This window comes from Rhipicephalus sanguineus, chromosome 9 (assembly GCF_013339695.2).
Source record: "Rhipicephalus sanguineus isolate Rsan-2018 chromosome 9, BIME_Rsan_1.4, whole genome shotgun sequence".
NCBI lineage: Eukaryota > Metazoa > Arthropoda > Arachnida > Ixodida > Ixodidae > Rhipicephalus > Rhipicephalus sanguineus.
The window spans coordinates 93,213,954-93,238,725 of record NC_051184.2 but is presented as its reverse complement, the minus strand read 5'-3'; the positions used below and the strand labels follow the sequence as shown (position 1 = coordinate 93,238,725).

The window sequence follows — 24,772 nt, the reverse complement described above, 5'->3', positions numbered from 1 at the left end:
AGCGACGCCGGTCGGGGGCCGCATGAGAAGAAGGGCCGATTTGGCCGCTGAGCAAGTAAGACCGGCCGCGTGCACGTGGGACGTGACGACGTCGGTTGCGCGTTGCAACGTCTGCTCGATATGGCCGTCAGAGCCCGACGTGACCCAGAGAGCATATCGTCCGCGTACAGGGTGTGTTAAGACCGGGGATACGGTCCAGCTTGCCAGGAAGCGAGCGGAGGGCAAGATTGAATAGAAAAAGGCGACAAGACGGCGCCCTGAGGGGTGCCACGAGGGCCAAGCTCGTACGTGGGAGACGGGAGGTCCCCTATGATGATTTCGGCCGTGCGGGCGGTGAGGAACGCGCGAATGTAGTTGTAGGTGCGGGTGCCGGGGTTGAGGGCTGCGAGTTCGGCAAGGATAGCCGAATGGGAGACGTGGTCGAACGCCTTGTGAAGGTCCAGGTGAAAATTTCCTGCTTGTCTTCTGCTGGTTTGTGCTGGTTTCTGGTGGAACAGCAGGACACCTGCTGGTTTCCTGCTGTTGTACTGGTTCCAGCAGGACGCTTACCGGTCCTCTGCTGGTTCCAGCAGGGTGCTTGCTGGTTTTATGCTGGTCCAGCAAGCATCCTGCTGACTGTACTGGTTCCAGCAGGGTGCCTACTGGTTTGTGTACTGGTTCCAGCAAGATACTGGTTTTCTCCTAGGATGCTGCTGGAACCACCAGGCAACCTGCTGGTTTTCAGTTGGCTGAACTGGTTCTAGCAATGCACATGAAATCGGTGTGAATTAACAGCTGCAAATCCCCTTTCAAGCATCGTTTTCAGCTAGAAATCGCTCTGGCTTGGAATTTTTCATTCCAAGCTGGCTGGAAATAAGAACCATTCCTAGCTTGAAAGGGCATTGGCATTTTCAGAGTCGGGAAGTCATATTTTCAACTGGAAATTTTTCCATTTCAGTTGGGAAATAATGTGGTAGCAGAAAATTTTCCTCTCTTGAAGTACGAAAAAACTCCAGCTGCATTACAGTGCGCAATAAACAAGTGACGTACATAGCATGGTGTGTATTCATAAATCATAATCTTGATCACACTGTTCATAGTGCACATTTTACAACAGAGATCTAAAGTGCCCCGTACGACAGGGTTACAAAAATATCGCCGGAAAAAAAAAAAAACGCACTTTTATTCGACCTTTCCTGTAGATGTGCGTCCGACCGACACGGCTAATGTAAACGTCCAACTAAAGTTTGGTCATACTTAACCGTTGCGCAAACAGGTAGTGTTCACGGCATAGCAGTTACTTCCCTGCGAAAAGGAGCTTCTGGTTATGAACATTCACCATTCTCAGCTGCCACGATCGGACAGCAGCGAACTGAAGCGAACACCGCCGTAAAGAACGCGGCATTGCTAAGTGAGGTCATATTTGTTGACATCTCAGTAGCATTAGTCTCGTATCTTTTCTTGATTTTTTCCGACGCTATTGCTAAATAGTGACCAACTTTTAATATAAATACTACATTGTGAAAAAGTTTATTTTTTATTTACGTGTAACAGCATTACAGTGGTGGCCAATACACCGTATAAATTATCATGACTGCGTAGCACCGTAGCTTCTACAGCACATGACGGCTATAGTCGTGATGCCTTCTTGCATGTGTGTGCTCGCTAGTGCAGCGAAGTAGCGAGTTTACTAGCAGAACCTGTGCGGCATTAATTAACATGTAATAGTTTTGTTCAGTTTCATCTGTGGAAAGTGTAACGAGTCAATAGCAGCATATCCGAGTGGTTTTTGGTGCTGTACTATGCGGCGTCTTGAAAGTGCCGATCGAGGGACACCGATTTCCTCAGCTCTCACTCTTCCATTTGTCGGTAAGTGTTGCACTTATATATTCAAATATGTAGCGAACGTTTGTCCCGACCGCTTCTGTGCTTTATTAAGCGCAGTGTCATTGCACCTTGGTGTAATACGCGATGTATATATAGCGCGAAGCACACATACCGGTTTGTGTAAGGAGTCTTTGTCTCCGTGCAACAAAAAAAAAAATTACCATTGTTGCGCATATGGACGAAAACAACGAAGACCAGTGATCGTGCTTGCCGCTCCGGGTTAGAAAGGGAGAATACGAGGTGAAAATCTCTAACTAGCCGGCTGCTCCTGAGCTCACCTTCACGACGTAATAAACGGCCCCTTCTAGCCTTAAAGGGGTGGTGCCATCAAATTTCGAGGCTATAACAAGCCTGTTGCGGGTTTCCTCCGTATGCAAGGACACTCCACACGAAGGGTCGGACACAGCAAACGTTTAGAATATATTTTAATTCACTTCCAAAGTGTACCTAAATGCCCATTCTCCCGATGGAAACCCATCGCTAGCGCGCCAACTCTGACGTAGATCTGTAGGAAGGGCAACGAAAGTTGTAGTGACGTCACACCAGATCTGCTGTAGTGACGTGAGTGACCTCCGCCACCTCCGCAACGTACGTACCGGCTGTAGTGAACGAATATATTCTAGTTCACTATAGTACCGGCAAAGCATCGATTGCTACATCACTCGCCGCGTTTCAACGCTTCCTGGCTAAGTGCGTCACAGCCTTGTGTGGTCACGTGACCAAGCCTCCTACACTTCTACGTCACTGCCCAACCTCGGCGCCCAGAAACCGAAACCGAAAGCTGTCGACATCAAAAGGCGATATTAAATTATTTAGCGAGAATACATGAATCTTGCTGCGTGCATCACGCTTCCTGGAGCTATAGGAAACGCTTACAGCGCAGAACGCGCAAGCCACAACTTTGGTGGCACCACCCCTTTAACGGTCGCAAGCGTAACATGTCTAAATCTACTTTGTTGAGGGAATTAATGGCTGTGCAAAAGTTAGATGTCTGCAGTCGTGATCTGCATGGGCAATCAAACCTTTTATTTTGTTACAGACTGCCTGCGCGTCACTCGGGTGTCTTCAACAACACAAACACCACTGCTGTGGATCAAGGTCTCCTGCGGATCTCTGTCCAAAAGATTCAAATGTCAATCGCAAACTCAAGCGGCTAAATGAACTATTTCAAGTGTATACAAAGATTTTCAGATGAATATACTTCAAATAGACCTTTTTGTTATACGTGTTCTTAATGGGATTTTGAAAAAGCTACATCAATGGAACTACAATACGCTCTTGAGGGGAGCAACTGCGCTGGCACCAGCAGCTACTGGTTCCGTGGCCTGCTGGTTCCATCACTACTGGTTCCAGTAGCTGCTGGGAATGCGCTAATAAACCATCACTACTGGAACCAGTAGCGAACCAGCAGGAATTTTCACCTGGGATCGTACGTTTTTAGAGCTGTGTCGTTCAACGAAAGGGCAATAAACTTATGTTGTTGTTATCGGACTACGTGATGTATTATTGTGCGGTGTGCGCTCGCTGCGTGCTTGTTGTTTGTGCGTACGTAACTAAGGTTGCGTTGCGCCGAACAGCTACTACGCTCACTCCATATACAAACAAAGAACCGCTAATCCGGCAACAGATCGGGAAATCGGGCTACGAGAAAGGGAAGGCCTAACGCCCAGCAGAACGCGTAAGTCACTGCTAGGTGAGTTCGAATACGATGATGCAGGGGGCTGAACGTTTTTGATCACGGCACGTACCGTATTCTGTACTGTTCACAAAACGCTCCACGAAGAATTTCAGCACGCAGCGCTCGGGCCTGCCACGCACGAACAGCCTGGTGAACGTCTGCTTGCAACATTTTACTGCGTGCGAACCGCACAATACGCGCTAAGTTTAACACCGGGACTACAAACTGCGCAGGAGCTAATCACCGCGGAGAGCACGCCGCGGGGCGTCTGCTGTTTTGTTGCCCCATACCGGTTTGTTTGCCCCATAAATCTGACGTCACTTCCGCCACACTTTTCGCAATGCATTGAAATACGATAGGGCCTCTCCTTAGTATTCCTTCCTCCAGCGGCTATCTCGGCGAGATAGCCTGCCGGATCGATTCCCGGTACGTGCGTGTACCATCTGCAAATATCGACACCGAATAAAGCTTGGAAGGTATTTTATAGAATTTGAAGTTCGCGAGCGCGATCCGCATTATACATAATTGCAAGTGACGTCAGTTCCCGTCTTCCGGTTTTGCGTCCGCCATCACCGAGTACATACGTCGCAGTGACCGTGCTGTGTTTACGCCTGTGCGGCGGATCGTTTGGCGTTGTGCGCGTGTTTGCATCGTTTGCCTTGCCCGTATGGCGAAGGAGAATCGTTCAGGACATTGTCCTGCATACTTTGATGAACTTGTAGGACCAACGCGGGCCAGGTACAAAGAAAAAATAGCCCTGTGCGACGGCGTGGATCCCTATGAGCTACGGGTTGGTGCTCAAGCCGCTGTTGATGCAAGCCTGCTGCCAACGGTTACCCATGTCGACATTATAAATTATCTGGTACTCTCGACAAATTATGTTTCACTTGACCAGATGAAGGCCTACAAATCGCTGGACTCACACAATTACTTTACGAGCGGATGGGTCCGGAACATCACTGCCAAGAAGTTGCCGTCTGAGCGTGTCGTCGTGCTTAGTCAGGTGAGTTCAGTGCACTCCGCATTTCATAGCCGTGACAAAAACACAGCAATAACCACAAAATGACAGACAAACCTAGGCAAAATTAAAACTTCGACTTCTGTGGGCTGCGCGGAGACGTCGCCGAGCGGGAATGCGGGAGACACCGAACGTGAAAACTTCACAAAAAGTTAGCCAACATTAAACGAACTTAAAAACAACAGCTCTTGTTTTAAAAGGTAACGTGGCGTTAAAAAAAGCAGAATTAGCGGGTGCGGTGTTTACGAAATGCTGTTCTATTGTGTCAGCTGTAGAAGTGCATGTTTTTCCTGAATTTGAGCCCCTGTTCTTTTCCTTCAGTTTACTTTGGATTAGCTGCAACGGGAGCACAGCAGCTGCTTGCAAAATTTGTGCATTATCATTATCAGCTCTGTGTTAACCATGCACACTGCAAAGTGCAGTTCTGGTGCTCATTCAGCGCTTTTTTTTTCTTTTTTGCAACCGACCACGAAAGTTAAAGATAACAATTTCATTGTAACGCACAGAGAAAACGAAAACAATCACGTGTGTTCACTGAGAGATTGAGGGAGGCTGTCAAAGACATGCTGTTTTCGCTCTTTATTTGTAGGTAAACCATTCACAGCGCCTGCGGGAAGCACCACTAAAAGTTTGGCTCTTGGTTGACTTGGATGGCAGTATCATCACTGCCCACTGTACCTGCATGGCAGGTGCAGGAGAAGCTTGCTCTCATGTTGGTGCAACTCTCTTTGCGGTGGAAACAGCAGTGCGGATCAGAGACTCTGCGACTTGCACGGACAAGAGCAATGTGTGGCTCCCTGCATACAGCCCTACGACTGAGTTCAAACGGCTCCAAGACATTGACTTTTCGTCGTCTAAGGCCAAGAAAAAAAGAATGGACACCATCCACATCGATTCTCCCAACACCCATCAGCCATCCCGACCAGTGCCAAAAGTTCCTGCTCCAACACCAGATGAACTCGAACGGTGCTATGCTGCGATAAAAGAGAGTGGAGCTAATCCTGCATTATTCATGGTTAATGCAAAATACAGTTCAAATTTTCATCCACCAAAAGAGAATGAGCCGTGTCTCCTTCGCAGTCTAGGGAGCACAGAAGCCAGAACAGAAGATTTGCCGGCCTTACTAGTTCGTGCAGAGAAGGTATTACGTGAACTTAAAATAACTGACGACATGGTGACTCGTGTTGAGAGAAACACGAGAGAGCAGTCTAAATGTTCAAAGTGGTACGCATACCGAGCTGGAAGAATTACAGCATCTGTAATGAAGAGTGTCTGCACAACGAGTGTGAGCCAGCCATCAGTGAGCTTAGTGAAGCGAATTTGTTACCCTGAGAAACAAAAGTTTTCATCAGCGGCAACAGAATGGGGACTGCGACACGAGAACACTGCCCTTTCCAGCTACAAGGCCAAAGCAGTGCAGCAGCATAGAGATTTTCGTCTTAGAAAGACTGGTGTTTTTTTATGTGTGGAGTACCCACATCTTGCAGCTAGTCCCGATTCATTTGTAAGTTGTGCATGCTGTGGTGATGGCATTGTGGAAGTGAAATGTCCGTACTCTGCAGCGGATTGTGACATTTTACAAACATTGAACAGTCCTAACTGTTCTCTTGAGCAAAGGAATGGGAAGCTTGTTTTGAAAAGAACTCATGCATATTATTTTCAAATTCAAGCACAGATTGCAGTGTGTCGTGTGAAATATTGCGACTTCGTTGTGTGGACACCTACGTCACTTTACACTGAAAGAGTATTGGAGGATGCAGTTTTTTTTAATGAGATTTTGCTAAAGGCAACTCGGTTTTTTACACACGTTGTTCTTCCAGAGCTGTTCGCAGAGTTTTTTACTAAGAAAGGTGAAGCCGTAGAAAGTGATGCTGCAACTGCTGCGTATTGCTACTGCAGAGGCCCGGAAATTGGAAAGATGTTGGCTTGTGATGGCAAAAAGTGCCCTTACAAGTGGTTTCACTACTCTTGCATAGGTATCAAGCGGGCACCAAGGCAGAAGACATGGTTTTGCTCAGACTGTTCAACTAATGTCCTTACTAGTCTTCTGTTACAATGAGAATTCATATGTCATGTATACACCACATGTCCCACTTTTGGCAGTATTTTGTATTTTACTTATTATTTATTTAGTATTTTACTGAAGTGAGGCTCCATAAGTGGTAGTTTTAAAGGCAGCAGAGCTTATGTAGAGGTACTTGTGTGTTGAAACTTTTTTTCCCCCAGGTATCCACTTGATACGTGTAACACCAAGATAAGGCTCTACTTATTTCGTGGGAAGTTTCATGAAACCTTCACATATGTTGTGCGAGTTAAAACTCTAACAAAACCAGATTTTACTAACTTCCCGATTCAATGAGATAATTCGAGCATGGTCGTGACATAATTAAAAAGTTTTAACTGTATATCTAACACATGTTTAAAGAATGACACGGTTGTTACTGCATTCAAACGTTTATTTTCCTGGTAGTTCTTTGGTGTTGACTTGGTTTAGAACTAGTCGGGGTGTCACCTCAGAATGAGACACTGCATGTAGTTATGTATGACATCAGCTGTTGCAGGAAATGTCAAAATTTGCTTTGCACTTTATTATGTCATTTAGCAACAACATGTCTTACAGCCATATGATGTTTTAGAAGCACCTTATTTTTCATTTGCTAGTCTCCATTCCTCTTTATGATGCTAGTCATGTGTTACATCTAAATAGGCAGACTTGTGTTTATCCTGTAGAAAATTCAGGAAATCTTGAAATCTGCTCGGTATTTGTATTGTACAAGTTTAAGCGGTGACCTACATCACCATTTGAGACTGCTCTATGAATGAAGTTTTATTGCTTTTGCAGTGCAGTAAACATTTAGAAGTACACGTAGCCGGGCTAGTCTGTTTAGGTTCAATGAATAAGCCCACAGAAAGTATGGCTGTTATGCGCAAAGAAATAACGAGGGATGTGGTCAAGGGGAAGCATTATATCTTTGCGCAAAACATGCCATTACTTTCTGTGGTTATTCATTGAGCAGTAAACATTGTTTGATGTGCATGATGTCATTGTTGCGTAAAAAAGCAATCAGTCATAGTGCTATATGTTTATTTGCAAGAAATGAGCTGCTACATCGCATATTCTTGCTGCTTCGTTGAGACTTTCTAGATACGTTATTTGTAAATACAGTCCTGTTCAATATGAGATTGCAAGACAGTGCAGCTGCTCTGCACTAATGGTGCTTTAAACATTTAGTCATCAAGGTGTCAGCACTAACAATAGAATACATTGAATGGTCATTTGCAGTGTTTATTGTGACTTCCAACTCTCACACTGCCCGAGACACTGAAAAATGACTCAAGTTGTGTACTTGTGATGGACGACATTCAGCTTTGTAAGTAATCAATGATTAGTGTTTCCCAGCTGTGTATGACTAGTGAATCTAATGACTAGCAAAAAGTCAGTAAACTGGTGTCCAAAAATAAAATGCATCTGTACACCAGCCAAGTCGGTCCTGTTATTTCTGCAATCTACTCGGATGAGAACTCGAGTGTCACACAGGTCGACGGCAACAATACCTGTCGTCCATGATAGTGTTATACCAGAATTGAATCTTGAGAACATTGAAATAAACATATCATATCTTATATATTCAAAACTTCGAACATTTACATAGCCATAGTAAAAGATTGTTCAAAAATAAAGGCAAACACACACTCGAAAAAGTCCCCTGCATGTAAACAATACAATATGAATACTCATTCACGAAAATTCACCTGCATGTAAACATTGCATTAATACACAGGAAAAAAAGGATTTCAGGCATGCACTAAAAAACAAATTTGCTGAATGTAAAGAGCACATCAATTCAATTGCATCCAGAAAAAAGCTATTCATCATTCCCAGGCACAACAGATGACACAAAAATTCGTCAGTGCACAGCACACTGTTACTAACCTTGTCCAACAGGGCAATATTGTCACCTTCTTTACGTGTCACAAAATGAACTGGCTGAACAGCTTTCATTATCACATACTTGTTTCGTACCAAACCTATGACCCTTCTACATGTATCCTGACATTTGCAATCTTCCTTGTGGTTTCTACCTCCATAGCTGACAGCTGCCTCTTCCCTTTTGTAAAAGCAGGGATGTGCAACTTGGCACAGTACAAGCCTAAACTATCAGCAATATCAAACCCTCTGTCCGCGAGAACGACATCACCGTGTGACAGCTTGTCCAGAACTCCACAGTTCTCGGTTATGTGTTTGTCAGATGTTCGACCTCCCCAGCCCTTTGATATGAATGTGATTATCCCCTGTGGACAGATGCCTATTAAGTATTTTGCGGTATTGCTTGACTTATATTGTGACCACGTCTCGCATCTTGGCTGTAGAGAGGACGGTCGCTCAATTTTAATTTCAAAGCAGTCAATTATCAGCGCTACCTTTCTACCGAAAGAGTCATAAAATGCCTGTGGCAGTGTGTTACAAATTTCATCACGTGAAGGCCACACAATAGTTTCCTTCAGCCGCCAAAAAGCAGTGTGTAGCCACCTGTCAAATACTCTACTTATTGTTGACTCGGAAACCCTAAAGCGATATCCAAGGTCCTGCAATGGGAAGTTCCACTTCAGTTTCATCAAGAACACCACGAATTCTTGAAACTTACCAAGGCAGCGCTGTGGAGTATGCTTAACAGACACTTCTAGTAGCTGATAGATAGAAAAGAGAACAGCAAAACTTGGAAGCCCAGTGTAAAAGGAGACTTTCTCTGGGTCTTCACGCAATGACAGCTCGGTAATTTCAAGTGCACTTTTCTGAATCCTTAGTGTCCGTAGCTCTGATGTAAGACGCTGATTATCCTCCTCCAGCGCCTTCAGGTCCGCGGCAGTCACGTCTGTCTGTGTGGCCGTATCTGCGAAAGCTATCGCAAAAACAATCGTAAATTGCATGCAAGTAAAAATGGCAAATGGCGATAGTGCGAGTTTGGAACATAACAAACCTGTGTTGGCGGCGGTAAAACTGCAGCCTGGTGAAGCAGTGCTGACTGGCGAACTCGGGACTGTGGAACTCGGAACCTCCGTGTCTGCAGCGTCCAGGTCCATGGTGTCGCACGTACTGGGTCACACAACTTCGCACGAGTCGCCACAGCGGTGCTTTTCGCTGCCCGCATTTTACGGCGCTCGTACCGCGCAAATTTCGTCGGCGTCTGCTCCATGCAACCATGGCCCAATAAGATGTTCGGCGCCCAGTCGGATTCGTCTCATCGAAGAGTTTAGCGGGCCTCCCTGAAAAGCAAGGCGCGTTCGCTGTGTTCAATTCGGTGCATCACCTTCGACAAAAATTTATCTCGCGCATAACGAACTGGGCGATTATCGACTCCACGGCGATACACTGAGCGAAAAGGTGGGTAAGGTGGAAATAAAACTTGCCTGTTTTGAAGTGACGCCCGCATACACGAACGTTGTTCAGGGTCTCAGGTCCTTCCTGTTGATGCGCGCCAGCCATGTGCTTCGCGCCGCTTCTCTGACAGCTCTTTTGTGCGGGCGCACTGATTTGCGATCACCTTCGGCAAACAGTACATTCCTGCCTCTGATCCTTGTTTCACTTGATTTGCACTTGCTTCTCGCGCGCGGCAGCCAAAATATTGCACAAATCGTCCATTGCGATGTACGGTGTCGACGGGAAAAGCGACCGCCGTACAGCTTCGCTCAGTGTCGTCTGCTGCGATGTACTCGGTGATGGCGGCGCAGTAATCCCAGAGTTCCGCGGTGTGACGTAGTTGCAAGTTATGTATATAGATATATTATATATATATTATATATATATATATATATATAGATATATATATATATATATATATATCATTGCATTACCGACACGTTATCATAAACCTGAGGCGAACAAGCAAGGCGAGCTTGATCTGTTCATTAGTTTGATGAACCGTAATTTGGCTTGGCTCGGGAACACAGTGCGGAGGGCAATCTAGTGAGCGTCGAATACTTGGCTCATTGAATCGGAAAGCAGAACTGTAAAGCGAAAAGCGCTTGTTAGTTTTTGAAGTCTTCTTCCCTCGCTGTTTTCATTCACTCTGTTGTACATTGCTGCTAACATGGGTACCTGTTAAGGGAAAGTCATTAGTAAAGACAACATGCATGTGTCCATGCCTGGACTTCCCTCTTAGTTACTCCCTCTTATTACTCTTTCAACGGCGTGAAGTGGCGTGCGGCAACAAAGGCAGTGTGTAATCGGCTAATATTCCCTATGAATTACCTATGCTTTACAGGAAAGCAGCGTACACTAAAGAACGCTTTGAAGGGTGTCGTTTCGCCTCACAAAAACAGTCCTCATATCGTGCATGCCTCTCGATTGCATTATCGCCGCGCGCCCGGCACTTCCAGGTCACAAATGGCATGCACGTTATGAGCGTGAGACAGCATTCTTCATAGGAAAGTGGCGAGTGCCGAGAATTCAGAAAGGAAACGCAAGCCAGCAGCAAAGCAGCCGGTTGAAGATCTCTCCGTCGTTGCTATGGCAACGGCGCGCGCGGCCGCGCTCGCTTCCGAGTCTGCTTGCCTACCCTTTCGCCGTCTGTTCTGTGCACACCGGTCCCCGCCGCCGGCCTGCGCCAGTCAACGAGGGGGGGGGGGTAAAGGGAGGGGGCACTTGCTAAAGGCCTTGACAGTTTGAGAGAAACACCTATTCTCATTATTCTTGTCGGTAAAACACCGCCTCCGTCAAACTTTTGGGACGGGATGCGGGCCCTTGGGGCATACCCCCTAGCTACGGGCCTGGCCTCTGGACTCCTAGGTGGCCCCGGTCGGTCTACGAAACTTCTTCCGAAAGACCACGGCCAGTATCGTGTGGTCTAGCAAGCCTCGTACTTCATATACGCCGTCAAGTCGCTTGAGACTTATTGTAATCAAACAATGTCGAGGCGTGAGATTGTGCATATAGACCTGCTAAAGCCTGACTGTCACTGTGCAGCTGTCCAATTAGCCAGGATGGCTCTTTTTCGGAGGGGAAGTAAATGTAATGCAAAAGAGCAGCACTACTTGCAGAAGTAGAGAACGCTGCTCCCGTAGAAAAAAGGCGACGATTCAACAATACAAGCTTTGCGTTGGTTCTACTAATACTGGTTACGTTTCTGCGTCGTCTCTAATAGTAGAGTACTTCCTTAAAACGCTTCATTATATTACAAATGGCTGCCCTCATGCTTGCCTTGGTTTCGTTTTGTATTGCCTTCTTATGGTTGAGGTTAACAAAAATCTGGGTTCCTTTTCTTCGTTGTTAAGTATGGGTTGCGTGGTAATAAAAAATAAAACATTAGAAGTTTACTTGCTCCATTTCCAAAAGCGAAACCGAAACTGCAGCAAATATCTTGGTTGCAATGCTCCAGCGAAAAAACAAGCAACTAAATCTTCAGCAGCGTTGTACTAGTGATAATAATTGCTGGAGTTCTACGTGCCCAAACCATAATATGTTTATGAGGCGTGCCGTAAAGCAGGGCTGCGGAAATTTCGACCACTTCAGGTTCGTAACGTGCATCTAAACCAAGTACACGAGCCTCTAGCATTTTCGCCTTGTTCAAAATGCTCGAGCCGCCGTCAAACCTGTGCCCTTTGGGTCAGCATACGAGCACAGTAACCGCTGTACCACCGCGGCAAACATAAGCACTTCTGAGAGAGACAAAAAAAAGAAGAAAAAACCGCATTGGGATTCGAACCAAGGCCCCTGCGATTGCGCGCAAAGAGCCAGCACGGATGATCAACCCATTCAGCCACAGCGCGCGGCGGCTAGCCCGTGATACGATAGCTATTATAAAGATACTATGGTCAAACGCTCCTTGCAACGCTCCTTGCAAGTGTCCCCACCTTCCAAAGAGCAGGAGCGGAATGCAAAAGTGAAAACAGCTGCTTTCTGTTCGCAAAAATACGCTGTAGACCATAATTCGATGTTTCACAGCGCAAGGAGCGAAGACGACATTGGAAAACACACACAGCGCTGAACTTACAACTGACTATTTTTTCAAACTTACAGCAATATATATGCGCTCTTCCACCAGGAAAGAAAAAAGAATAGAGCAAATGAAGCATACAAAAAATTCCCGAAAAAATCGTAGAAGCCCAAACAATTTTGAAACGTGATTAAGAATGCACGAGTGCAGCTTCACTTGCTCTTTCGAGCAACGAAAGTGAATTTCTCGTGATCGTAAAATATATGTGATATCGATGATGGGTTGTTGTTTCCTGCGACTACAATTTTTTTTTGTACACCAAGCCTGCAATTGTCGCGTGACCAAAATCGCGTAACATCGCACATCTACTTATGTGACTACAATCACGTAACAACTAGCCACGTCACTAAAAATCACGTAAAATCAAGTAATTAGTCTCGCCACTAAAATCCGGTAACGTCAGGTAATATTGACGTGACGTGTTGGCGCCAAAAACTTCGGAACAACCGGGTGGCGCGGGGCAACCTCAGCGTCCGCACTGGACTCTAATAAAGATGTGCTTTCTCTCTCACGTGACTAAAATTCCATCATGTGACTACTAGTGACGCGACATTTCCCCTTCAGGACCACGCAACAAGTGCGTAGTCTGGGGAACCGACCGAAACCTGAGAAGAATAGATTATCCAAGCCTAGCCATATCCTATAATACTATATTAGCAAAAACTTTGCACCTCTAGCAATAGCTTGGTATTACTAGCAAAACCTTAGAAGAAGCTAGGTCGAACGCTAGCTCCGCTTTCGGTTCCAGCCTTGCGCAGCCAGTACATGCTGCGCACATTTTCATTTACAGATGTTTAATATGGCATCTTATTGCGGTACGCTGAGGTGGGCTGCGAGTGCGTGCGAAAACCTGCTGAATCACAGGATTTTCGTTTTGTAACTGGGAGCACCAGTCCCTGGACTTCCCGAAAGCTTTGATCCACACACGTCATATCACACGGACCTATCCGATGCAGCGCACAGTGCTTTGTGATGTTAAGCTGGTTTTTTAGATGCGAAGTATTTTATGGCGGAGTTCAATCCGGTGGTGGTGGTGGTGTGCGGCGTGACCACCATTACTGCGCATGCGCATACCCTCTCCACTCACCCTCTCCCATCCCCCTATCCACATCCCCTCTCTCATCCCCCTCTCCACTTCACTCCATTTCACCGGCCGTTTTTGGCGCCGTAGTTGTCCGCCGCCGCCGCCGGTGTCCGTAACCAGTATCGCTCGACATAAGAAAAAAAAAAACGAAATAAGAAAAAAATTCCAGGATGGAACGAGGTTCGAACCTGGGCCCTCTGCGTGGAGCCCAGTATTCAACCTCTGAGCCATGCCGGTGCTTGAAACTGCTTTGCAAAAAGGTCCTATACAGGCTTCATGTCGGGAAGGAACCACATTAGCATATGCAATATAGCGTGGTAGAAGAGTAAAATAAGTACCAAGTGTCGCACAACGCGAATTCCGTAACCAGGCGTCACACAATGCGAATTGCGCAACGAGTAGGTTGTTGAATGCTTCCAACCCATTACAAAGGACTCTGCCATATCTTCATCGTCATCAGGCACAGCATCAACAAAGTGCGCATAATGCCTTACATGGGTTAGCAGGTACCAACGCTCTCCGTAGAATGACGAAAAATGGCACAGTGCCTGCTGCCCTACTTCTAAAAAATTACAATGATTTATAGCGTAGTGGGTTCTTCGCAAGTGCACTTGTATTGGTTGCCAAGGAAGCCCATAAGCGCATGATCCATTTCCTCGGGGTCTCAGTAAAGTTCTTTGCACCCCCACCCTTCTCTCTCCCACGTCAACGTATGTTATACAGCATGACGGGAGAGGTAAATAGCGGCCGGGCGTCACCCAATGCAAATTACATAACTGGTGGGCCGTTTAAAGATTCCAACCCATTACAAATGGCTGAGCCATAATTCTTCATCGTCATCAGTCGTCGCGTCAACAAAGTGCACATAATGCCTTACAGACGTGTAGCTGGTGTCTCGCTTCTCCGCAGAATTACGAATAATGGCTTAGTGGGTGCTTCCCAATTTCAAAAAAAATTGTGATTTATGACGTAGTGGGTACCTTTCTAGTGTACTTGTATTGTAGCCCCAAGAGAGCTTAACGGGCTCTAGAAACGCCGCTCTTCCAGCTTTCGCTGTGACTGTGCTGCGGTTTCAGCGCAGGCCTGGCGTTTTAATTTTTGGCTACTTTCCCGTTCCCTCGATTTAAACCAAGTTATCTATGTCGGCCGACACCACAGCCGCGGAGTTGGAGCATGCGGTGCCCAAGCACCAAGTCCAAGGCTTGTTTCCAGATTAAGCATTGAATTTGGCACTTGCGCTGCACAAAAGAAAAAAAAAGGCCTTTTGTTATGTATCTGGAACTCGTGCAAATTTTTCGCCTGGCGCTTAACTTCGCAGACCGCCTATTGCTGAACGCGACTTCAAAGCATATTCATCTTGAAGGGGCCCTGCGACGCTTTTGCGACTCTACCCTATTTAGCGCTGGAATGGGTGTAGAAATGAATGCCGAGAAAAACGCAAAAATAATTACGAAATTTGGTGCACCAAAACTGATGTCATTCGTCTCCAAAGGTCGAAACTCGAGCAGTCGACGACAAGAAACGTTCCCTTTCGCATTTCACTCTCCCGCTGACGTCAAAGGCGTTTCCAATCACCGCGTGCATGTTATAGAAACGTACCGGAAGTCGCGCCTCGTGGTAGCCTTTACACAGTGCCTTGCCACCGCTCTTTTTGACGGCGTTGGAACCATGGCTACGACGAACCACGTGCGTCGCCTAGCAGATGGTCCACTGGTTTGTCGTGTAGTGCACAGAATGAGTCTGGATGATCTAACAAACCTTCAGCGCGAGATCTTGCGATGTAGCAATGCCCTGCACGTAGTGCCGTATCCGGACACGCCATTGTAAACTGAAAGTGCGTCGCTGAGTCCCGCGCAACGCGAGGACGACTCCGCGGGCCTGGACGAAACGCTATTGCCGATGACGCGGAAGGCGTCACTTGGTAAGCGTTTAGAATTTTTCTTTTTTCGTTGACAGCATCGTGCCGAACAGAGCGTTGCGTGTTTCGCAGCTGCCAGTGTGGCCAATATCGCCCCGATGCCGCAAAAAGCAAACGCGGAAGAGTATCGTTTGATTACCATTCCCACCACTTCCACAGAGCACCTAGCATCATGTCCGTTTTTTCGAAAATACACCAGTTAGAAACAGAAGTGATTTGTTTCTGAGAAAGCATAAAAAGGGGTTTTATTTATTTAGGGTTCACCTACATAGCCCAGCTACCACGATATGAATATTACATGGTACTTGTCGCGGCAAGTCAATCAAAACGCACGGCCTTTGTCGTCACTGCCACATGACTAAACGTCACTTCCCATAACAAAAATAGCCGATGTGTGCCGCTATAGTCCGAAATCACGGTAGTTTATCCGGTCAAGTAAAATTATAACTGCTTCGTTTTCGGCGATGCCACTTGCGCAACGACGTCGGCGCATTTCACAGTACCAAAACAAGCGTTGAAAACAACACGCTTAATGTGTGTCACAGGGCTCCTTTAAAAGACAGGTCGTGCAAACACGGATACAAGAGAGAAGTCAAGGCAATACAAACACCCTCTTGGCTTCTCTCTTGAGTCCGCGTTTGCACGCCCAGCCTTTTAAAGAATGCCAACCGACTGCCTCATCTCTCTCTTTCTTAAAGCGTAATTAGAGTGAGCAGGACAATAAAAAGCGCTCTGCAATTATACACAAAGCAATCGAGTATTCGACGAACTGTTTGTGTCATTTTAGGCATCCACTACGACTCTGGTATATTAACTTCTCCGACTTCGTCATCACCCAAAAAGAGAACCTCACAGAAAAGGAAAAAAAAAAGAGTGCGAAAGTGACCACAGTTTATGCCTTAATCCCCGCAACTGCAATTTTCAGCGCACTCATCTCGTACCCATTTTTATTGTTGCCACAGGATCTTGCTTCTAGTATTTTTAAAATTATAAGTCACCAAATACCAATGAAGAGAGTCTCATTTTTATAATAGCGTAATAAACATAGTCATTCTCCACGAAGTGATTGCTAAAGTCTACAATCTATGCTTCAACCACGGAAATTCTTACTGTAAGCATTTCATGCTTTACTTATTTACATTTTCGCCAAAAGTCTACTGCATTTAGTGAATTCAATAAAAGCGTCGCAGTTGTTGTTACACAAGCGTAGCTACTTTGCGCAACTCTCAGTGCCCTGGCTCATGTCGGCTACTTTTTGGCTAGTTTTGCAAGTTCTGGGGCTACTTTTTGTATTTTTGATCTGGATACCCTGCTTACAACGACAGATGCTAACGTGCTCAGTCGTTGCTTCCTTCATGAAATGGTTGAAGTGTCCACCAAGAAGCGAAGCATGGGATGCGAATGAGAAGGCGATTCTAACGGGCCCTAAAACCCAATCGTGTTCGTCTCATAAGTGCAAAACTTGACCATGCACTTTCCAGTTTTATGTGCAATGAAGAGTTTGGACATATGCATGGAACATATTAATAGCGACAGACAGGTCAGACGCGCAAGAAAACACCGGTGCGCTTAATTAAAAGAGAAGACGAAAAACTTCTAAATCGAGGCCAAGAGACAAAATTACATCTTGAAAGTGCTTTTACAGCCACCCCATATTTTGTCAGTCGCGTGGAGCAGGCAGGTGCGCATAAGGCATGGTGCATAATCATCATAACTATCCTAATCATAAACCAATGAAATATGTGCAATTCGACGAAATTTAACAATACAGTTAGGCGAAGTAAGGGTCCAAGGACGCAGCGTCGCGGTGCATCGGATGTGACGAAACAATTGCTCGAGTTATCACCCTAGCTAACATGCTGCGTTCTGTTAGATAAGAAGCATTCGATCCGGTAAAATAAATTTCAATGTGTATATAGGATGTAAAAGCAAACGGTGAGAAACGGTATCGAACTATCACCACCTAGCTTGTGCAACGCTCGACCACATCACCACACAGAACTGTCACGCACTTCCGCATGGTCCGCAGCCGAGACAACGCAGAGAGCCCAGATAGCCCAGAGAAATGGTGACTATGACGTCATCATGACTTGATGTATCGGCTGCAACATGGTGACGTCGGGGAAGCAGGGGAGTCGCCTTCGAGTAACTTCCAAGGGTGTGAATGTCGCGAGATGCGGCACATAGCGCTGGCTGAATCGCGCACGCGGGCTTCAAAATTCATATAAATTGTTAAGGTGTTTAATAGACAGCACTCAACGACAATGAGTAATGGCGACAGTCACGGCAAGGCACGAACTCCCTGCGCGAGCGGCGTTCTTTTTCAAGCAACCAAAGAGGACGACCCACTAGAAGGTGCTGGAGAGGGTAACCCATTACCATGTCCCAAGGCTTCTCTACAATTACCCCGGGTACGAAAAGGGAGCCGTCCGGCGACCTAACAGCTCGTCACTATGAGTGGGTCATAGTAGGCCTTGAAGCGCTCCACGTTGACAACGTCGCGCCCTCGACGGCGCATGTCCGAAGCTGGTTCGGTGGGTTCGATCAAGTAGTTGACCGGGGATGTGCGCTCGACGAACCGGTATGGGCCTTCGTATTTCGGCAGCAGATTTGAAGAAAGGCCACTTGAAGTGGTAGGGACTGAGAGCCATACGAGCGCTCCAGGGAGGAACGTGGGTTCAGAAGTGGTGGTGCCATCACGAATGCTCTTCTGCAGCTCTTGTTCCTGCGTCGTAAATGTCTTGGCAAGCTCGCGACACTCTTCAGCGAGCCCGGCTGTGTCAGAAATAGGTGCACACTCAGATGAATCCGGCTTGTATGGAAGTATCGTGTCGATGGTGTGCGACGGGTGCCTTCCGTACAGTAAGAAGAACGGTGAAAAACCAGTAGTGCTCTTAGGGGCGGTGTTATAGGCGTAGGTGACGAAGGGCAGAATGGCATCCCAATTGGTGTGATCGGCGGCGACCACGGTGTAAGAAAAATAATTTAGGTGTGGACACTCTCCGCCCGCCGCGAAGGAGAGCGCGTCCAGATAATGTTCGCCTTTAATACATGCGCCAGCCGCAGTTTCGCGGGGGGCGCTGCGACATGGGGGCTTAAGAAACCTATTGCGACGAGGCGAACGCGCGTTTTTCTTCATTTTTTTTTTCACCTCATTGCATTTGTTTTAACCGTGCACGCTAGCAACTAGAGCAAGGAACGCATAGGCCTCCAACGCTCAAGTTTGCGCAGCGCCGTCCGCCGCCCCAGCGGAGAGAGGGGAAACCTCCGGTAGCTCGGACGGGTCGCTCTTGCTCGGCTTTTATCTCGCATTTTTCACGCTATGGGTGCCGTTCCTTCGTCGCACTCGAAAGCAGGCATGCACTCCTGCTGCATTGTGAACTGTCAAAAAAGTTTAAAAATGACGAAGAGCCGAAAACTTCCTGTCATGTTCCACCGTTTCCAATGCAAGCAGTGCGAGGAACAGATGCGTCAAGAGTGGATTATGGCAGTTCGCCGCGATGCTTTTGCGGTCTTGTCACCTTGAAGCAATTTTTGTCGCACACAGTATTACGAACTATTAACGGGGAGAAACGCGATGATTGTGCTCATTTGAAAAGGAAGTGCGTTTGTGAACCGAAGCTACAACAAATAGACAGCCGCTGTACGTTTCGAGATTGCGCGCTGGCTTTCCGAGTCAACCATTTGTAATGTGACAGCAGCGGAGCATGTGGGCCTATTACACCACAGTTTAAATAACTTAGCGTGAGTACTAAGTGTTTAATTCAGCTGATTGCGGTACATTTCCCGTCCCGGCTCCCTGTAAATAGAATTAAGCTGCATGTTTGCACTGAGAGCTTATAATGGCCTTGCATGCGACACGCCGTGATTGCTTAGCAGGCTGAAGTGTTGCGGTGCTGAGATCGTGGTCATGGGTTCGATTCACGCATACGGCAACTGCATTTCGATGGGAGCGAAATCCAGTAACACCGGCGTACTTAGATTTACGTACACGTTAAAGAACCCCAAGTGGCCGAAATTCATCCGAATTAATCCACCACGGCGTGCCTCGTAATAATGTCATGCGTTCGGCACGTAATAAAAACCCTTGCATGCGCGTGATCCGCGGGCAATGTACAGTTGCCGCTTTGGAAACGAGCTGAAAAAAAGAACCAAGGTGGCAATTAAATTTTCGATGGCTTCGCGAATTCAGATGCGCTTATCATCGGGCACAAATCTCGGCATAATCATAAACATGCGCGATCCCAGTGGGTATTGTATATAGTACCAGGGGCCTAGCCAGAAATTTTTTTCGGGGGGGGGGGGGGGTCCAACCATACAATATGTATGTTCGTGCGTGCAGTTTGTATGTGTGCGTGTACATATACGCAAGCAAAATTGAAAATTTTCGGGGAGGGTTTGAACCCCCCCCCCCTTGGCCACGCCTCTGTATAGTATGAAGTTGACCAAGCGAGCTGTCGAAACAACCAAAGCGACATTCGAATGAGCGAGCACGGTGCGTGATCAGGCGTCGATATTATTCGAAATGAAACACGCCTCTGCAAGAAACATGCATGGTCGATGTGGGCATGAAATATTTATTTATTTTTTGTTTGCGCGTATCATTATGCTGTCAAAGGGAGCTCTAAAAAATCCAAGGTGACATTCAACTTGCGATCCGACGTTGTTATCATTCGATGCAAACCTCGGCAAAAGTGAAACTCCCACGAAACTGAACACTGCGCATTGCGATGCAGCCAGTGACTCAACAGGGCAGATGTAAATTTATGCTCTTCATACTGAGCTCATAATAAATTTAAAGCCGCACGACAAACTTGGCATCAAAGCAATCGAAAAGGTATCAATAGAAAACGCACGCGAAAGCGTGCTGGGTGTTTGCTGACAGCTCCGAGTAGACACAAGTTTACCTGCTTCGTCTTGCGGTGATTGTCTCACAAGTGGTCTAGCCAGCCGCAGACGTGGGCTGTATCTGTGCACAATTTTCGCCAACGCTGGTTTTCGCCGCCGCCACCGTGTCTGTGAGTGATTGTGATGTCTTAGCTGCTGCTGGGCAAACCCGCGAATGCCAGTCACGGCAAGGATTTGATTCAGTGCCATTATGGGGAAGAAGTGCTACGTGCCGAACTGCAATTCAGGATACCAAACTTGCACGGAACGAGTGCCGCTTTTCAAGGCTCCGTCAGATAATTATCGTCTCGAACTGGGGCGCAGGGCTATGCCCAGAGCAGACAAGGTTTTGAAATCGTATGACCATGTGTGCGCCAAACACTTTACCGAGGACATGATATAAAAAGCATACTAAAACGTACAGTGCAATGACAACGTCATTTTGAACGCTCCCAGAAAACCTGTGCTGTCGACGGACGCGGTGCCCAGCATCTTCCCCGAGTATTCGAAGTATTCGACTTCGAAGGAATGTTCAATGAAACCACCTGAAACACGAAAGCCTACAGCCGCGGGCTCCGAGACGCTTGCACTCGCCGCATCCAAGGTGTCTTCCGGAACAAGTTATGAAAAGCCACCACGTGGAAAACCATTTGAAAGTGATTCATCAGCAAGCCCGTTAAAGAAAATGCGCACAGCTTGCGCCAGTGCACCTGTCGATTCGCTTGACGAAACATGCCGCTGTCTCCCATTGAAGGTTGCAGGACCCTCTCCAAATGCCAGCACCGATATCCACCAACAAAATGTTGGTCTTATCTTATTACAGTGCTAAAGTGTTTTGCGCGCCTAATTTATCTCATATGGAAGTTTATTTTAGAATAATTTCTTGCTGGGCGAGTTGGTGCATGACTGTGATGGAAGTTTCTATTGAGTGTATTTGCAAGTTTAGCATGGTATTGAATGAGCAGTTGAGCATATGGTTACATCATTTGAATTAAGCTTTTACATAGGGATTATTTCTAGCAAAAAAAAAACCTGAGTTTCCATGTAATAGAGCTTCTTCTTTCGATACCGATCTGTAGCGTAATAGCGAGGAATTAACAAAGGACAAGAAAGGACGCGGACAAGCGCGTTTGGTTGTTTTTGCGCTATTACGATACAGATCACGCAGTATCAGCGAAAACAATTTGCCACCCTTCTAAGTTCGAAAATCGAGGTACATAATATTTAACTTATTTTGTTTGTTAGGTCGACGACGTGGATCTCTATACAAGTCAGCATGACCCGAACGACGCTGAAGAGTCTACTGAAGTTGGCACCGGCTCAGGATTACAGGCGGAACGTAGAGGTCACGTGTCGGGCAGCAATCCAAGCGCATGTGATTCGTTGACGTTTTCACGCCTCTCCAGTTATGCATCCACCATTCAACTTCCGACCACTAGATGGGCTACACAGATCATTCAAGGCTTCGGAGAACAAGCTGTCGTCTTCACGGAAGGGGCTTTGCCGAGGAATCATGACTTGGCACCTGTGCAGCAAAAGACACTAGAAGTGAAAGTTTCAACAAGTGGCATGCTGTCATTGCGGGCTTTTATTCATGGTCACTTTGCTGAAATTGAAGCCATAGCTGGTTCGGTTGCTTTGAACCGTCTTGGTGAGTTGGAAGGCGTCCTGCGCAAGTTTCACAATCAGCATATTTGTGCTGGTGGTCCAAGTGACAAGTTGTACCGCAACATTCAGCCTGAGTGTGCATATATTGATGCGTATGGTGTGTGGCGTCATAGAAGCTGCAAGTTGTTGGCTCGAGAAGGACGTTGCAGCCTTTGCAAAAGATTGAAAGACACCTTGCGTATACATTACTTCCGCCAGCAAAATAGAGACAAAATGAAGCGCATTCGTATTTTCAGAAGCCCGACCAACAAAAATCGCATTGATCTTCTGCGGAAGGCTAAGATTGCCTGCTACAAGTCCAAAGTCCGCCTTTTGAAAGGAAAAAAAGATGTTGGAGGCAGAACTTAAAAAATGCACAGCCCAAGTTAAAAGAATTAAGTGAGGAGACAGTTGAACGCATCTCTCGCGATGCAAACCTCACTGAAGCACAGTAGCTCGTCCTCAAGGAATGTGTGGTTGCTGGTAGGACAGGCAGTAAGAAAGGCCGCCGATACTCTGACAGTTGGATCCTGCTCTGCTTACTTCTGCATATTAGGTCACCAGCAGCGTACAAATTCCTCATGGAAAATGAGGTGCTGTCTCTGCCATCAGTCCGCACTATATGCCGTTATGTCTCGATGATAGGTTTTAAATCGGGATTTGACAAGAAGTTTTTTTCTGCCTTTGAAAGAAAAATGCAACACATGGACCAGTTCAAACGACATGGAATTTTGATGTTTGATGAAATGCAAGTCCGGAAAAGCAAACGTGTAAACTCACAGACAATGACTTATGTCGGGCTGGCGTCTGACACGGGAAACACAGAAGACCTCGCTGATCATGTCCTGGTTTTCATGTTCTGCCCTTTCGGTGACAGCTACGCCCAACCTGTAGGAGTGTTTGCAGATAAAAATGCAACAGCAGGAACCACTCTCGCCCAACTGCTCCTTCAAGTAATTGTCCTTCTAGAAAAAGCCGGCGCCATAATCCATGGTTTTGTCTGTGATGGCGCAACTACAAACAGGAGCATGTGGAATATTCTAGGAATAAGCGGTAGTCGTTCAGACAGCTGTAATTCCTTCAAGCACCCGCTAGATCCATCAAGAAGCGTATTCGCTTTTTCTGACACACCGGACTTGTTCAAGTGTGTGCGAAATAGACTTCAGCAGCAGAGGTACCTCAAGAAGAATAGGCAGTGGATTAAATGGGAATACTATGCTGAAGTGTACAAGAAGACCAAGTGAATAAGGGGGGGCCTGAAAGTCTGCCCAAAAATAACGCATTCTCATATTTACTCGTCGCAATGTGAAAAAATGCATGTGAAGTTAGCCACCCAAGTGTTCAGCCGCTCCATGGCAGCGGGTATTCAGTTTTACAAAGAACAAGGATTGCGTAATTTCATAGGAAGTGAGGCAACGCAAGAATTTACATTGTTTCTTAATAATTTGTTTGATTCACTGAACCAAAGATTTCCAGCAGAAGGCATCAAAAACAAAAGTCGAGACCACGGTGATCGAGACTTAGCAGTCATCGAGCAAGGTATTCTGTGTCTTGACAGCTGGGAGAGTGAAATAAAAAGTGGAGCCATTACAAAGGACATGTTTTTGACAAAAAGCACATGCGACGGACTTCGTGTAACCTTGAAGTCTACAAAGGAACTCTGTGACGTGCTGCTGAATAAATACCGGTTTAGATACGTTCTTACGAGCAAATTGAATCAGGATCCAATTGAGCGGTTCTTCGGTAAGATAAGGCTGGCAGGAAAGCAAAACGACCACCCCTCTATGCCAACGTTCTTGCAGCTTTACCAAACCTTGTCAATTTACAGCTTGATCAAACCTCCGAAGTACGGTAACTGCAATGTTGTTGATGGCGAAAAAGCCTTGTTGGATTCATCACATTTCAGAGACCTCATCAGTAGTAATGAAACCATGGCATCACGCCCCGGTTTCGTAAATCAGATTAAGCAAAAACTAGATGACATGGTGAAAGTGGACGACTGGGAATGTGAAGACATCCTGGCGCAACAGGAAACAGATTGTGTGTAAGTCACGGATTGCATACTTTACTACGTTACTGGATTTGTGCGTAGAAAAATGCGAAAAGCAACGACGTGTTCTACTTGTCTATCGGCTTTTAGTGCAAAAAGCGGAACTTCGGCCAAAGCAGCTCTGACAAACGTCAAGAACATAGGAGGCCTCACTCATCCAAATGGAGGCATATTCAATTTGTTTAAACATACCGAGCAGTTTAGTCATACCGAGTTTAAACATACCGAACATACTGATTGCAACACAGTTACTGGGACACAATAGATGCTGTGCTTGACACATATACGCTGACGTTACCGTGTGCTGAACACAAAGAAGAGGTACTTGCACACCTGCTCCACTATTACGTCGGCATGCGCATGAGGCAGCATTGCAAGCATATTAGCACAACCATGAAGAGGCATTCTCAAGAAAAAAAGAAACAGGCGAAGCTGCTCTCGTCCTAGGAAGGTGGTCTTCCACATTGGTATTGTGAAGTTTCCGATTTTCGTACTTCGTGAAACGGTGCTGATTCGCAGTCGGCCTGCATGGTAACCTAGGCACTAAGAAAACGTGGACATTAGTACAATTTTTGCCACTTTCTGTGTGGCGGCTTCACAGCCGTGCTCACTGTACTGTCAATAAAAATT

At 46.4% G+C, this 24,772-nt stretch overlaps 2 protein-coding genes across 2 annotated transcripts; one reads left to right on the top strand and one right to left on the bottom strand.

Moving 5' to 3' along the window:
* The first annotated feature begins 4,089 nt into the window (after positions 1-4,089).
* LOC119405739 (uncharacterized) lies at positions 4,090-6,621 on the top strand. Its single transcript, XM_037672575.1, has 2 exons — positions 4,090-4,547; positions 5,152-6,621. Exons 1-2 carry the CDS (start codon positions 4,212-4,214, stop codon positions 6,619-6,621), a joined length of 1,806 nt encoding a protein of 601 aa, XP_037528503.1. The 5' UTR covers positions 4,090-4,211.
* A 1,970-nt stretch (positions 6,622-8,591) lies between these two features.
* LOC125759952 (uncharacterized) lies at positions 8,592-9,644 on the bottom strand. The gene is made up of 2 exons (XM_049419492.1): positions 9,542-9,644; positions 8,592-9,463 (listed from the first exon to the last, which is right to left on the bottom strand). The coding sequence occupies exons 1-2, from the start codon at positions 9,642-9,644 to the stop codon at positions 8,592-8,594; spliced, it is 975 nt and encodes a 324-aa protein (XP_049275449.1).
* Between the last annotated feature and the right edge of the window lie 15,128 nt (positions 9,645-24,772).